General features: G+C 37.9%; 1 protein-coding gene across 3 annotated transcripts in view; it reads right to left on the reverse strand.

Moving 5' to 3' along the window:
* COBL (cordon-bleu WH2 repeat protein) overlaps positions 1-13,949 on the reverse strand; it is a 167,405-nt gene that overhangs the window by 103,005 nt on the left and 50,451 nt on the right. For 2 of the 3 annotated variants that reach the window (XM_030444992.1, XM_030444993.1), the window contains exons 4-6: positions 8,647-8,857; positions 7,673-7,901; positions 3,091-3,185 (exon numbers count right to left, since the gene is read on the reverse strand). In XM_030444992.1, coding sequence (XP_030300852.1) covers positions 3,091-3,185; positions 7,673-7,901; positions 8,647-8,857 — 535 coding nt within the window. Of the gene's footprint in view, positions 1-3,090; positions 3,186-5,589; positions 5,635-7,672; positions 7,902-8,646; positions 8,858-13,949 lie in introns of all 3 variants that reach the window. The other variant, XM_030444991.1, reaches the window with a different exon arrangement.

A 13,949-nucleotide genomic window follows, 5' to 3' on the forward strand; every position in this document is an offset into this window, starting at 1 on the left:
GGCAAGGCCCAAAGAAATCCATCAGCAGAAATATTTAAGAACAAGAATACAAAGAAATAGAACTATTCTTGGGCAAGGAGGAAAACAGGTATTAAGCAGCTCCTATATCACTTAGGGACCAGGCTGACCAAGTCTGCTAACCCCACAGACACGGGGGAACAAGCAGAGAACTCCACTGATACTTGTGAATGACAGGGCTGTTTCTCTGCACTAGCAGATACCCTGCTTAAGCCTAGATCCCATGACTATCTGCACAGGACCTCTGCTCTACCAGATTGCTGAGCAGTGCCAATTTGATCTGGATTTAGCCTTAGGCACATGACTACATTTCACATAAAAAATACAGAGTTCATGCCACCTTTATGTTTTTTATGCCAGCTGCAAGAGAACAGAGGGTAACTGATCCAGCATAAAATTAGAAGGGAGAGAACAAGATGATACCTGATCTGGCACTAAGCCTGCCCACACAAACTTAACAAAAAAGAATACTTCCAACCAATTTGTAATAACTATGCAAACAGGACCCCACTTTGATTCCGTGTCATCGTGTTTTCAATGTAACTGAAAGTTTTTTACAAAGTTTGACCGAGTGTATTGTCATTCCATGCTTATTGCTTTCAGTGAGCTAGCTGAGAAAGAAAGCATGTGCGTGGGCACGGAAATCTGAGCGTAGGCATGGAGCATGCAGTGACACCTGATCCAGGACAGTTTGCAACACAGGCTAATACTCTTCTTCCCTTGCAAAAGAAATTGCCTTCTCCTTCTAAATGCCTGCAACTATGCAGCCCTACTACTGTGCAAGATGTTGGACAATTTTTGCTATCACTTAGTTCTAAAATACAGGCTATGCGTGCCTGTGTACATCCAGACGTCGACATGCAGAATCACTTCAAATCATAATGCAAATTAAGAAAAAACAGGAAAAAAAATGCAGAAGCAATTTAAGTCTTAAGGAGCAGTAAAAATGTAACAATAACTATAAAGAGCAGAGTTTAGGAACTCTGGGCTTTTGATTCCAGTGTCCTGAAATCACAGGCATCCCATTATATAATCCTTTCAAGAACCTACCAAAGCCTTTTCTTAAAAGAACCTAATTATTTTGCACTCATTCTGTTAACTAAGCATGCTTAGCAGTTTTCACTGCTGTTTTGCCTAGAAATCTTCTACAATACCAAGCCAGATGTATTATGGCCAGTTAACAGCTGCTTGCTCCTGTGTGCTCTGTGCTAATCTTCAGTTTTCAGTAATTCTTTCATTTGTTTGGATTCAGACTCCTAGAGGTTTGTATTGAAAAGACAACAATTACTTTCTTGCTGGACTAAACAAGTAGTTTCTTTTTGAAAAAAAGCAAGTTGAAAGCAAGAGTCCAAGAAAGAAATTACCAAGAAAAATCAATTAACTTATGTGAGTTTTTCTTGCTGTTAGTTCTGACCTACTTCAGATTTAGAAGTTATTTTTCATACTTGCTTGTACAGTTCTTAATTTTCCTTAGGTCAAATACTACTTGTTAATTGGTTCTCAGTATCCTAAGCATCTATTTAAAATTGTGTTTTAAATAATCTCAGAGTATCCCCTTCTATGACTGTGATTAACAAGCATAAGGAAGAGAACAGAAACGAGACAAGTTTGCAATCTTGGGACACTCATCCCAAACTCAGCCATGAGAAACCCCTTCCTGTAACCACAGATTGGGGATGCTTCATAGCAACATTTTCTACGGTTGTAAGTGCAAATATTTTATCAGTTCATTCTGAGCTGCTCCAGGAGTTTTAACACCCAAAGCACCCACTTCATACCAAACTTCAGGAAAATGGAATCAAAGGACAAACTATAATGCAAAACCTGTGTGCCATAATATAGCTGCTTTTTCCAGAGAACTACAAGCCCCACAGCATGCTCTAGAGTCTTCAAGCTGAACTCCCTTGTTTACTCAGTGCTTCCAGGCAGATATAGCATTATTGCTCCAGTTATGCTTTTGTTCCCTTCTAAATGGAAAATACTTTCTTTTGAAGGACAAACACTCTGAAAACAACTGACTACTCATCTCATTAAATACAGTTTCCATGTGTTTTTTGTAAGATGTGAGGAATAAAAGAAACTATTGCTAGAGAAAGAACTCCAATTTTGATCATTACCAAAAGGGCAAACAAATAAGTTTTTGGAAGGTTTTCACAGTTTTAAAAACATGACTGAGAACACTGGAAGGCTAAGTGAAACATTGGTCCATTAACAAGCTTATGTTTCTTAGTACACCAGTTAATGAGACACACATTTTATTATTTCACTGCAAAAGCCAGGGAGGACATCTTAAGCAAGATAAAATAAAATTCCCTTTTTACTCTGACATAATGAAGTATTAACTACTTCATAATCAAAATCACTTGATGCTGGTATTTTTAATGAAGGATGTAAAATGTTTTAAATGAAAGCATAGTATTTTTATTATGTTCTTGCATTAGAAAGGTGCTCTGTGAGGAAAAACAAATTTCAAATTTTTCATACAGGCATATCAACAGAGGAAAATTATTTCATATAAAATTTCTTTTTCAAATTTTCTAAATCAAGATTAAAAAGAAAGTTAAAAGGTCTGTTATGCACCCCAGCAGATTCTGATCCTTCAGGTTATTACTCCAAGTTATTTCTGCTACATCTGATTCATTTCTACAAGTTTTACAGAGTTGGAGATGGTAACAGCATGACTGCACAGAGCTTCCTAAGAATATAAATACTTTAAAATAGATTATGACGCACCCACAAAAGAGTTAATGAGACACTTCTACTTGATATCTGGTGTTCTATATTACATGAGTTCTAACATTAATGTTTTTTGTAGTTTGAGCACTACTAACAAAATGACATCTACCAAACGCACAGCATTAAAAAAATAATAAATTTAATAAATCAACATGCCTGATTCCTTCAATAATTAGCTGATATCTCCATAAGACTGCACTGAGTAAACGTAGTTTATGCACCTGATAATGGACTACTCAGAAGGGAAAACCAAAAACTTCCAATGCTACCACCCACAAACATAATACATCTGGAAAGAATGCAATTCTCTTTAATGAGGTAGAACTGAACACTTACCTTGCTGTTTCTCGTATCAGCTTTAAACAATTCCAGAAGTCTTGTCTTTTCTTTTTCTATTGCATCATTGCTTATTGAAGCCTTTCGACTTGGTTCTGAAACAATTACAATGGAATATTTTTTACATTTCTGAAATAAAGATTCAGAAGATCTGTATTTTTAAAACATCCTTAATAAATGCTGTATTTTTATGAGCTGGAGACGATATGAACTGAACTATCTACCAAACTGACAGACTTAGCACGTTCTTTTTCAAACGTTTATTTGTTCTGAGTTTGTTCCAAAATCTAATGTAGGCAAATGGAAAATTTAACAAAATTCAGTAAGTTTTCAGTCACAATTTAGTAATCCTTACTAAAAAGCAAAACATAAGGGAATTGTGTAGTCTTTAGAAATGCTTGTTGGATGTCTCACTGAAAACTCACAGACTACTGTAATACCTTAAAAAAGACATTTCAAGAAGGTGATGGTTAGTTCCTTCAGCAACTCAAGAGGCCTGACTTAATACAGTGAAGCTAACAAAAAGTAGACTTGGATGAAGCTCCAGGACAAGGAAAGAGACATTTTTCCCTTGGAAAGAGAGCTCTCCTTACAACTTACACCAGCTCCCTATGCCTGTCTTTTCCCATGCTGGTACTTTTACTTCAGATGGGAAGAGAGGCAGGTTTATATGCATTTCAGTCTGTAAGGGTTCAAAAGTGTGCCCCCTTGAATCAGCTAAGGAACTGTATGAATTCTCAGACTAGTCTCCCTTCAGTGTTCCCAACAAGAGCCAAGCTGGATGAGCAACATGGTAAGGTCAGGCATTACAGGGAACCACCATTGATTTGACAATCAATATATAGATTGTGAATTGCTCCCGGGTTTTTTTGATGTTTTTTTTTTTACCAGATACTGCATAAGGATATAAAGATTCCTCCCTGGTTCCAAGTACATCAGAGTATCCCATAAGCATGCAGGAAATACAAGGTAGAGGGAAAAATTACTTTCTTGTGTAAGCTATTTGCATTGTTTTATAACAATTAAGAAGAAAATGCAATTTGTCTTGTTTGTTGTCACAAAATAAAGGTTTACCTCACAAAAAAAAACCCACCAAAAAACATCATCCCAGAACTCCTGTAAAACTTATTTGCATATCACACAAAGCATTTGAGTTTCACACACATCACTCTGCACATCAACAATGTCCAATGTTAGAAGGTGTTAAGCACATGCATTAGTTCAAAGCACAGGAGAAAGAATAAAAACTATGAACCCAGAGGAAAACAGGGAGAAACTCTCCTTAAGAAAGGCTACAACTCCACTGCAAGAAAATACAGCAATAAATTAATACCTTTCTGTCCTGGTTTGGGCAACCGTGACACTTTCTCAAATACTAAGTGCTGTCTATGCTCGTTCTAGAAACTGCTGTTTGTCTGCTGGGATCTGGGCTACAAATACATGTGGATCATCATTTCCTTACTCACATAGTTTTTAACTATGGACAATAATGAGAAAGGGCTAGCATAAGCTATGCCATTAACAGCTAATCACCATTAAACACATTGGGTAATCCAAATAAACTGTAACTTCAAACACAGTATATCATCTCAAAACAGCAAGCAGTCTTTGAAAATCTGCATCAGTTTTTCTTGGATAATTACAGTAGATATTCTCTCAAGTAATGTGCTCAGTATAAGAAGCCACAGTAAGAAATGACAGAAGATTGGGGGGGAAAGTACTGGCATTAAGGAAGCCAGGAGTCAACAGGCCATGAGATAAGATTCGCTCAGTGGGTGTCACCTACTGGAGGTGCACCTCCTTCCTTCCTGAAAATTTAGAGAAGTTATCCACAGGTTTTTTTGGTTTTGTTGTGTTTACTAGTAATGCAAAGGTGTAAAGCCAGTTCGAAATCAATCGTATCTTTCTTGAGGATAATTATTTTAAGCAACATATTATAACAGACTCGGTGGGATAAAAAGGCTACATTAAATATACATTTTCTGTTTAACTAGAAGCAGCAATGTAATCTAATGAAACACCTACTCAGAGTTACCCAACATGTATACATAGATTTGCATTAAAATACTTTGTTTCATGTAAACAGAAATTAGTGGAAAACCTCATGAATCTCAAAATATTCTATCTTTGCTACTAAATACATTTAGAACTCAGGAGATCTCTGAAATGTCAGTATTGTTGAAATTCAACTGATCATGCTTCAGGTAACTTGCAAAGGCTTGAAATCTACACACAGACATACCATGCCAGAGAAAAGTTAAAAGACAGGATTTGTTAATTGCTGGCATTTTAAAGACAAATAGTGAAGACAGAAATGTGCTTGTTCTAACCAAAAGTACAGACATGTGAACAACACTTTGCAAAAGACAACATACAACAAAAATAGCTTGGTTTTCTACAGCATTTTATGTGACATTCTTAACGATTCATCTACCAAACTCACATTAAACACAGTGTGAAGGGAAAACTATTTTTCCCCTCAGCAGTGTTGTACAGTACCTCTATAGTTCAGAGAAGGTTCAGACTGAGTTTTTGATGGAGGAACTGGAAAAGGCAGGCAATGAAAGGACAAGAGAAGACATATTAAAGTTGTAGTACTGCCTCAAAAGCCATAGTATTCATTAATTACTCCTAGTATTTGTTTGCCTAAATATTACAGAAAAAAAATGTTGACCAAGAGCAGATATGCAAAGCTGGTACTTGAAACAGTGCAGCTGCATTACTAATTCCCAATTCACTTGTGAAGCTGCTTCAGCTGCTAAATCAAATTATGTAAGCAGGTGGCAGCAGAGCTTGTCTTTTAATAATCCTTCAGCACTTGGTATTTCTGTTTCAGGGAAGGAGAGAATGACTAGCACAAAGGTTTTTTAGAACTTGCTCCTACAAGCACTGCCTGTGCTTGTAGCAGCTCTTGATGCCTTATCTATTAGTGGGAATATGTTTTTAAAATCTGTCAGTTCTGATAACTAAACAGACTGGACATCTACTCAGTGCGCAACTCATAGATCAACTGCTACTGAAACAAACCAGTTTATTCTTCTTGGAGGTTACAGATAAGAACATGTGAGGAAGGGATTTACTGGAAACAAGGGAAACCTTTTGTAAGTTTTATGTTTATTTACCCATCTTCTCATTAGACACCATGGTGCAGAATAAGAAGGCGGCAGAAATCGCTCAGGATCAAGGGGGATTTTATAATAATGAAAGATATACTGAGAGGTGAAAAAAGAATAAAATATAGAAGCCAATAAAATCCAGAGAGCACTATGTAATATTGTATCACTTGTTATAAACACAGCCCTGAAATAAAGTCATGGTTTTAACTGTACAGGCCAGAACAGGAATTCAGGACCAATAATGCACCAGTATATACACCATCACTTTCATTTTAAAGGAAAAGAGTTTTAGGAAGGCTTAGGCCAATTACTCTCTAAGTTGTCCCTGAAATATGCTGAATGATTACTACTGAATACTCATTATGCTCAATATGTATCTCCAAAATGGTTTGCTTAATTACAGTAAACGTCTTAAAAAACCCAATATATGATTGAGTTATGACATGTTGCCAGCCACTTTTTTGAGCACCCTAACAATTCAAAGGAAAAGGAGACATTAAGTTTACTTAAAATTCTTAATTCATTGAAATTTGACTTGCATAGAGGTAGAACTGTCACTTACCAAAGGAGTTTGAAAGAAGAGACAGAACATCGACATAAATAAATAACTGTATAAATAAAAAATAAGCCTGGTGCTCAGCACCTACAAGACTGACATTATCTAAACAATAAATAAGGACATTTACTGTGCTGGAAGTAATACCAAGTGATACAAACCACAGGAGGCAATTTTAATGAATATCACTGTGACCTCAAAGGAAGCAGAGCTTGTCAATGTGTGTTTTTAAAGCAGGTATATATTAAAGAACATTGCATATTTATGCAATTTGAATACACAGTCAAGCTGATAAAACTCAAACCCAAGAAGCTACAGTATCATCTAGGAGAACACAAAGTGAGGTAAATAAACAAGAGAACAAAATTTAAAAATCAGAATACCTCTTAGCTCCTCTTCACTAAACCTTCAGTAACTTCACTCTGGAGGAAACGTCTCTGAACCTATTCACAGTCTGTTTCTCATAAGCCCTGGCCCGTCTCCTCTGCCTCTCAGCTTTCACAGCTGCCATGACTATGGTAAGTCTCTTCTTTCATTCTCCAACCCACAGCACAGGTAGGTGACAGTCTCTGCCTGGAGGGGGTGTCTGTGTTATGCACACCTGTACTGACAACAGCTCCAGGAGGTAGCAAGGCTCCTCCCTTTGCCCTGTCCCAGGCCAATCTGCTCCCTGCCAGGGGCCAGCCCAGCCTGGCACAGAGCCTGAGATCAGCCAGGGATGGCTGGGCATGCTGCTGCCACTGTGGGCACAGCTCACTGAACAAAGCCAGACTGCTCTCTGGACTGAGATGTCACTCTGCTGTTTCAGCTGGACGCCAAAGGAACGAGAGCACAAATCCTTTTAAGTTGTCCATCCCTATTGCTGGCACATCATCTCACCTCGCAGTGACTTCTTTCAGCCTCAGCTCACCTCTTTTTCTGTCCCAGGCATACAATTCCTTTATTCCCAGCTCCTCCAAGGACTTGGTAAGCTCCAGCTCCTCCCCAGTGATGCCATCTCGCAGAAGAACAACGTGCTCTTGGCTGACTTCACACTTCTCGCAAATAGCTGGGATGATGCTGTGGAGGGGCACCTCTGGACTAACTCGAACCACAGCCTTCTGTGTCTTCAAGTAGTTCACTACCAGCCTCACTGATTTCTGCAGAAACAAACACAAACTCAAACTCTCAGCCCTCTCTCTGCAATGGCCACAGTCTATTACAATAAGAAAGTTCTTGAGGACTTCTATATTACCGTACGTTCTCCTGGACAAACGTACCCCACATGCATACTGTAGCAAATAATTTTAATTTTTTAAAAAATTAAATTTTCATTAACTCCCTTGACACTGAGGTGATATTCACAAGAAAAGGCAAGTAAGGAAAAGGAATTGGAGGCAAATGTAATTTGTGAGTGTTTACAAGTACCATGTTGAAAGGCATGACAGTGTATTAGCTGGAGTGTTACAACATAATAAAAATTTCAGCAAACATATTTGGAAAATGTCTACTTCTTGAATCTTCACAATACTTATAAACACATTTATTAATGTCTTGTCTTTTATCTTCAATAAAGATGGCAAACAAAATACCTCCAAAGTCCTACCTACCTCCAGACAATGCCACTACCCTTATTTCAGTCACTTTGGTCCTTAATCAAAAGTCTTTGTAAGAACAGATTTCCATCTATCTGACCAAATGCAACATGATATTTTGCCTAAATTTTGGAGTCCAGACTGTCACCTGCCAATCTGCAAGCAAATCCATTAAACTAGTAAAGCAGGTTATAGTCCATGTCAATCCTCTCCCATTTGGCCTGAAGATGCAAAGATTGGACAAACTACTTGAAATCATACGAATGAAATGCTGTTTCATGGCATCACTTTAGCCCTACAGAGTACCAACCTCAGGGACCCTTGGTAGAGGTCTCTTTGTCTTCTCCTCGGGGACCTTCTCTTTCAGAAGTACTGTCTGTACATCCAGTGCTCCTATCAAAGTGTTTGGCTTATAACTCAGAGGTTGTTGAGTTCCTGAAGACTTCAGTTCAAGACTATGTTGGGATGGATTTAAGCGATACTGGCTGCATAAATCAACCAATAGATCCATCACAGCTTTACTGCAAGGAAGAAGATATTCACTGTTACCATGAGAAAAAACCCCACAAACAGTTGCTAAAAAATTTATCTCAGTTTTAATATGGGAGAAAAAAAAGATGATACAAGTGTGGATATGTCAATAGTTAACCATCTTTGGGAGGGAGCAGTGCTAATGCTTTGAAACCTAAACAGATCAGATAAAAAGTTACAAATTAAATATATTTGCACTTTAGTGTGTTTTTACGAGCTGGCAATTAACTATTCAGTATAAGGCAGAGACCAGTGCCAATAACAGCACTATCAAACAGAAGCCAAGAATGAGCAAAGTGCATCGTACATACTAAACTCATACATTACATCCTCCAACTCAAACTCTGCTCTGATACACTCACAGCAATAAACTCTACTTACATATGAACCATCACAAAACACAACTAAAAATGGTGCATTTACATCTGGAATGAAAGGTAGATAGGATTTTTTTTTCAGATCACAACTTTGAGATTTTTTTCCCTTTCCCTCCAAATACACTTAACAACAGTCTTACTTCCAGGAAGAAGAGTTGTTTTCTGTATGTATTTAGGTGAAGATATTAATCCAGTATAAAGAACTCATTGTAGACATGATTCTTAAACCACAAGGTTAGAAAATAGTCACTACTCCTCTCTTATACCACTCCTTTGCATGGAGGTACTCCATTTCGTGTCAATAACTCAACATTCACTGGAGCTTTGATACTGTCTGACTCAGCAGATACAAACTATGTCCTTCCACACCCCAGAAATCCTCTACTGAAGGGATGGGTCTTTTTTTTTTTTTTTTAATCAATCTTCCTCCCTAAAATTCCATCCAAGACCAGAGAAAACAGGTTTACTACAACTGGTTATGTGCCTGAAAAGTTTTGATTTCATAAACTTGTATCTGCCACAAGAGAACCTGAAAAAAATTATCAGCCTGTTATATACATGGGATATTTTTCTTCTAACAGAAGTGAAAATACGTGCATACACAGCATACTTGCTGAAGGAACAGGTATCTCGTATAATGTGTGACCTGGAAAAACTTGATATTAAAATGCAAGAACATTCAAAGAAAATAAAATCCTTCATAAGTTTTTAGTGACCACCACTGTATCTGTAGCTTGAACTGCCCTTCAGCTGCAAGCTGTGAGCATCTGGGAAACTAGAGGGGGGGGCTGCCCATCTTCTGTGTGGATGTTGTTGGCCAACAACTGCTCAAGAAGTTGGTGAAGAACCCTGGAGAGCTAGACAAATAGAATGAGAGTGGAAAAAAAGAATGAACACTTATTAACAGGTTAAAGACTAAAACACATGTAGATGACAGCGTCTCTAATGCCAGAGGTGAGAAAGGACATTCTTAACAGCAGCTTATTTGAAGTTTGACTGAGCTACACAGTGTGAGATGAAGAGAGTGGCAAGGGTGGAAAATTTGGAATAGGTGATTGCATTGAAAAGAGATGAACACAGTGAGAAGATGACTGAAGATTAAACAAAGAAAACAGATGTCATTAATATATATATACAAGGCTTCAGAAAAATAGAGTATTGTGGTAACTGCTGAAAAAAGGGTATCTAAACAGAAAGGTGCAATATCTGAATTGAAACTGTATCAGGTCATATCATGACCTGAAGGATATCAAGGTCCTGGAGTAGGTCCATAGGAGGGCAACTAAGCTGGTGAAGGGACTTAAGCAAATATCCTATGAAGAGAGGCTGAGGGAGCTGGGGGTGTTCAGCCTGGAAAAGAGGAGGCTCAGAGGAGACCTCATCACTCTCTACAACTCCCTGAAAGGAGGGGGTAGCTGGGAGGAGTTGGTCTCTTTTCCCAGATGACTTTCAACAAGACAAGAGGGTACGGTCTCAAGTTGTGCCAAGGGAGGTTTAGGTTGGACATTAGAAAGAATTTCTCTATGGAGAGGGTGATGAGGCATTGGAATGGGCTGCCCAGGGAAGTAGTGGATTCTCCATCCCTGGCGATATTTAAAAAGAGACTGGATGTGGCACTCAGTGCCATGGTCTGGTAACTGCAGCGGTAGTGGGTCAAGGGGTGGACTTGATGATCTCTGAGGTCCCTTCCAACCCAGCCAATTCTATGATTCTATGACAACTTAACTCTGGCACTGTCTCCAAGTTGCAAATGTCTGTATTTCACAGCCATGTTTAATTCATATGTAACACACCACCAACCAAAAGAAACATTTACACTTACTAAATTCAAACTATAGAAGAACCCCACTTACACTGATATTTACATGAATATTCATTATGTCGTGCAGCAGTCAGCATTTTAAAGTGCCTGATACAGATCTCAGCTTGTCTGCTTACAGACATACCTCTTTAAAGTGAAATCTGCATGTGTTTCTTTCCCAGCCTTATTACTATTGTTTCAGAGAAAAGCAAATAACCTGGCAGAACCGCAACACATTGTGTTCTGCTTGCTAGACATTTCTCTTTAAAGTGGAACACTAGTAGTTCTGTAGTGTATAATATTGTGATAATTCATTCAAATTTGCACATTTATCTTACCTCACAAGCTACTTCATTAAAAACACTTTTAAAAAAATAATAGCACTTGGAAAAGTACTTCTTTTTTAACCATATGGTTTTCCAAAAGAACAGATTACAAATTTTGTAGCGCCCACTGAAATTATGAAATATGTTCAACAGCCACAGTACCCTGGTTGGAACAAGGTTAGAATCCACACCAGCCATCTGAGAAAATAAGTTGCAGACAGTCATGTAAGTTGAGTAAATTCTTCCAGACAATGAATAAATTTTAAAATCCAGCCAAATCTGCGGTTTTGTCTTATTGTTGATTACAGAACAGGTAGGTGCTAAATATAACACTTAAGGAAGTCTGCAACTTCCCATTCTGAGCCATACTGTTCAGAATAAACAACTGTTCCATGAAAAGCATCCTCAGGCTTCACCTGTACAATTTAAGAGTACAAATTAAGCACTCTCTCTGAAGCTTTTGAAAGAACTTCAAAGTGAATAATATGCTGTTGCCAAAATGTAAATTTGGGGAAATAATTTCCACAAAACTTCAGAAGGATTAAGAAAGAAAGAGATAAATTCTACAAACGAATTTCAAAATTCATGTGTTCCAGAGAAGTAAGACAACTGGGAAGTCCTTGCAATGAAGGTGTTTCTTGTATCAGACTTCAATTTTGCCAACTGGAAAAAATTTTCCTTCTAAACTCTTATACAGCTCAGCCTGATTTCAAAAGAGAATTGTATTTCAAGTAACTACATGTATGTGCCATGCACAGAAGAGAGCTGCTAAACACAGGAAGAGAATAGTACTGAACAATCTACCAATCTAGACCAACTTTTCTTCCTAGCTTTGAGTTGATGCAGAGTCAAACCTTCCTTTGTTTTCATTTAATTCCAGACACATCTGTACTTCATTTTAACCTGTTTTTCAGACCTAGAAGCAAACTCTGCTTTGAAATTCAAGGCAGGTCTGACCATAAAGGACTAAAAGGAAAGCTGAAATGAACAAGGAAAATGTCTCATGCTTATCCAAATTCTCAGCTAAGCATTATTTACTTATTTTAGTGAGATGTTGCTGACGTTTGGGTGGAGAGTGCAAACACTCTGGTGTGACAGGATGAACGCAATTGAAGATTAAGACAAGATGGTCCAGACAACTATTCTTAGCATAGAAGAGTAATTTGGCTCCGTCCTGATACTCTACTATTAAGCTGTTTGACATTTAACACCAATTTTAGAGAGTAAAGAGTAACTATTCTGTTGGCAATACTTATCAGGCTGAAATCCTGATCGAGTTTGAGTGTGTCAGATCACTTGCATCTTGTTCACCAGTAAAATGCAGCAAAGACATCTATATTTTAAGAGGCAGGAAATAAGCTGTTTTGTGTGTGGCTTGGCCTGATCTCCTTGGGATCACACAGAGTAATCCATCAAGAAACACCATCCCATGCATCCAGGAAATAAATGTGTAGGATAAAATTGTAGTCTTGTAAAATGGTCAAATGACATTGACTTTCCTGCTCCCCTCTACTTTCATCCTACAAATGCCCATTAAAAAAACCAACAACAAACAACCAAACAGAAAAATAGCACAACATTTCAAACTGGGAGAAAGAATCTTTTTTTTAGGTTGATGAATAACACAGACTAGAAATTTTAAGTGACAATTGATTGGAAAAGAAAAGCTTCTATATTTAAAAATAGAAAATAGTGCTAGCCACTATTGTTTCCTCATGCTTCAAAGCACAGCAGGCACTTCATTAAAATATTGTTTCCCTACAGAACCAGAAGTTTATATACTAAAAAGCAAACTGCATCAAAAGAAGAACAGGAAGCATGATAAATAGATATTCATAAATACTTTCTTTTCTTACTCTGCTCATGTATATTTGACTCTTATTTTCCATAAATGAGCAAGTCCACAGAAGGAACATCAAAATGACACACCAGAAGAGGCAGAGTACTGGGTTTGTTGAGCTTTAGGATGAGAAAGGTGGAGGGGGACCTTGCTGCTGTTGACAGGCAATAACCAGACTCTTCTCAGCAGTAAATGGCAAGAGACAAGTGACAACATAGGAAACTCCAGGTACGAATAAACATTTTTTCCCACAATGATGGTCAAGCCCTAGAACAGGGGTACAGGAAGGTTCTATTCAAACTTGTCTGGAGACAGCCCTGAGTGACCCTGCTCTTGTGAGACCTGCACTGAGCAGGGAGTTAAAGCAGGTGATTTCCAGTGGCCTTATCCAACATATTTCAGGAAATTATTCAGGGCTTTAAAAAAAACCAACTGACTACATTGACCTATTGTAGCTTTAACCTGATCCCTATTTAGTTTTTAATTTTTTTGCTGTATGTGTCCTGTTCATCACCTTCTAACATACCTTTCATGTTTTACCAACCTGGGATGATTTCAAACCTTTAGTCTTGCTTTAGATACCATTCCATATGTTAAGTTATAAGCCTATGATTAATATGACTAAGCTTCTTTCACTGAGAACTATGTAAGAATATTCCTTCTGTGATGAATTTGCCTTATGCTCCATGTAACATCCAGTCTGCACCGAGCTCTGTCCTCCAGTATTTGCAGAATGGA

Source organism: Calypte anna, chromosome 2 (assembly GCF_003957555.1).
Source record: "Calypte anna isolate BGI_N300 chromosome 2, bCalAnn1_v1.p, whole genome shotgun sequence".
In the NCBI taxonomy this organism is placed as follows: domain Eukaryota; kingdom Metazoa; phylum Chordata; class Aves; order Apodiformes; family Trochilidae; genus Calypte; species Calypte anna.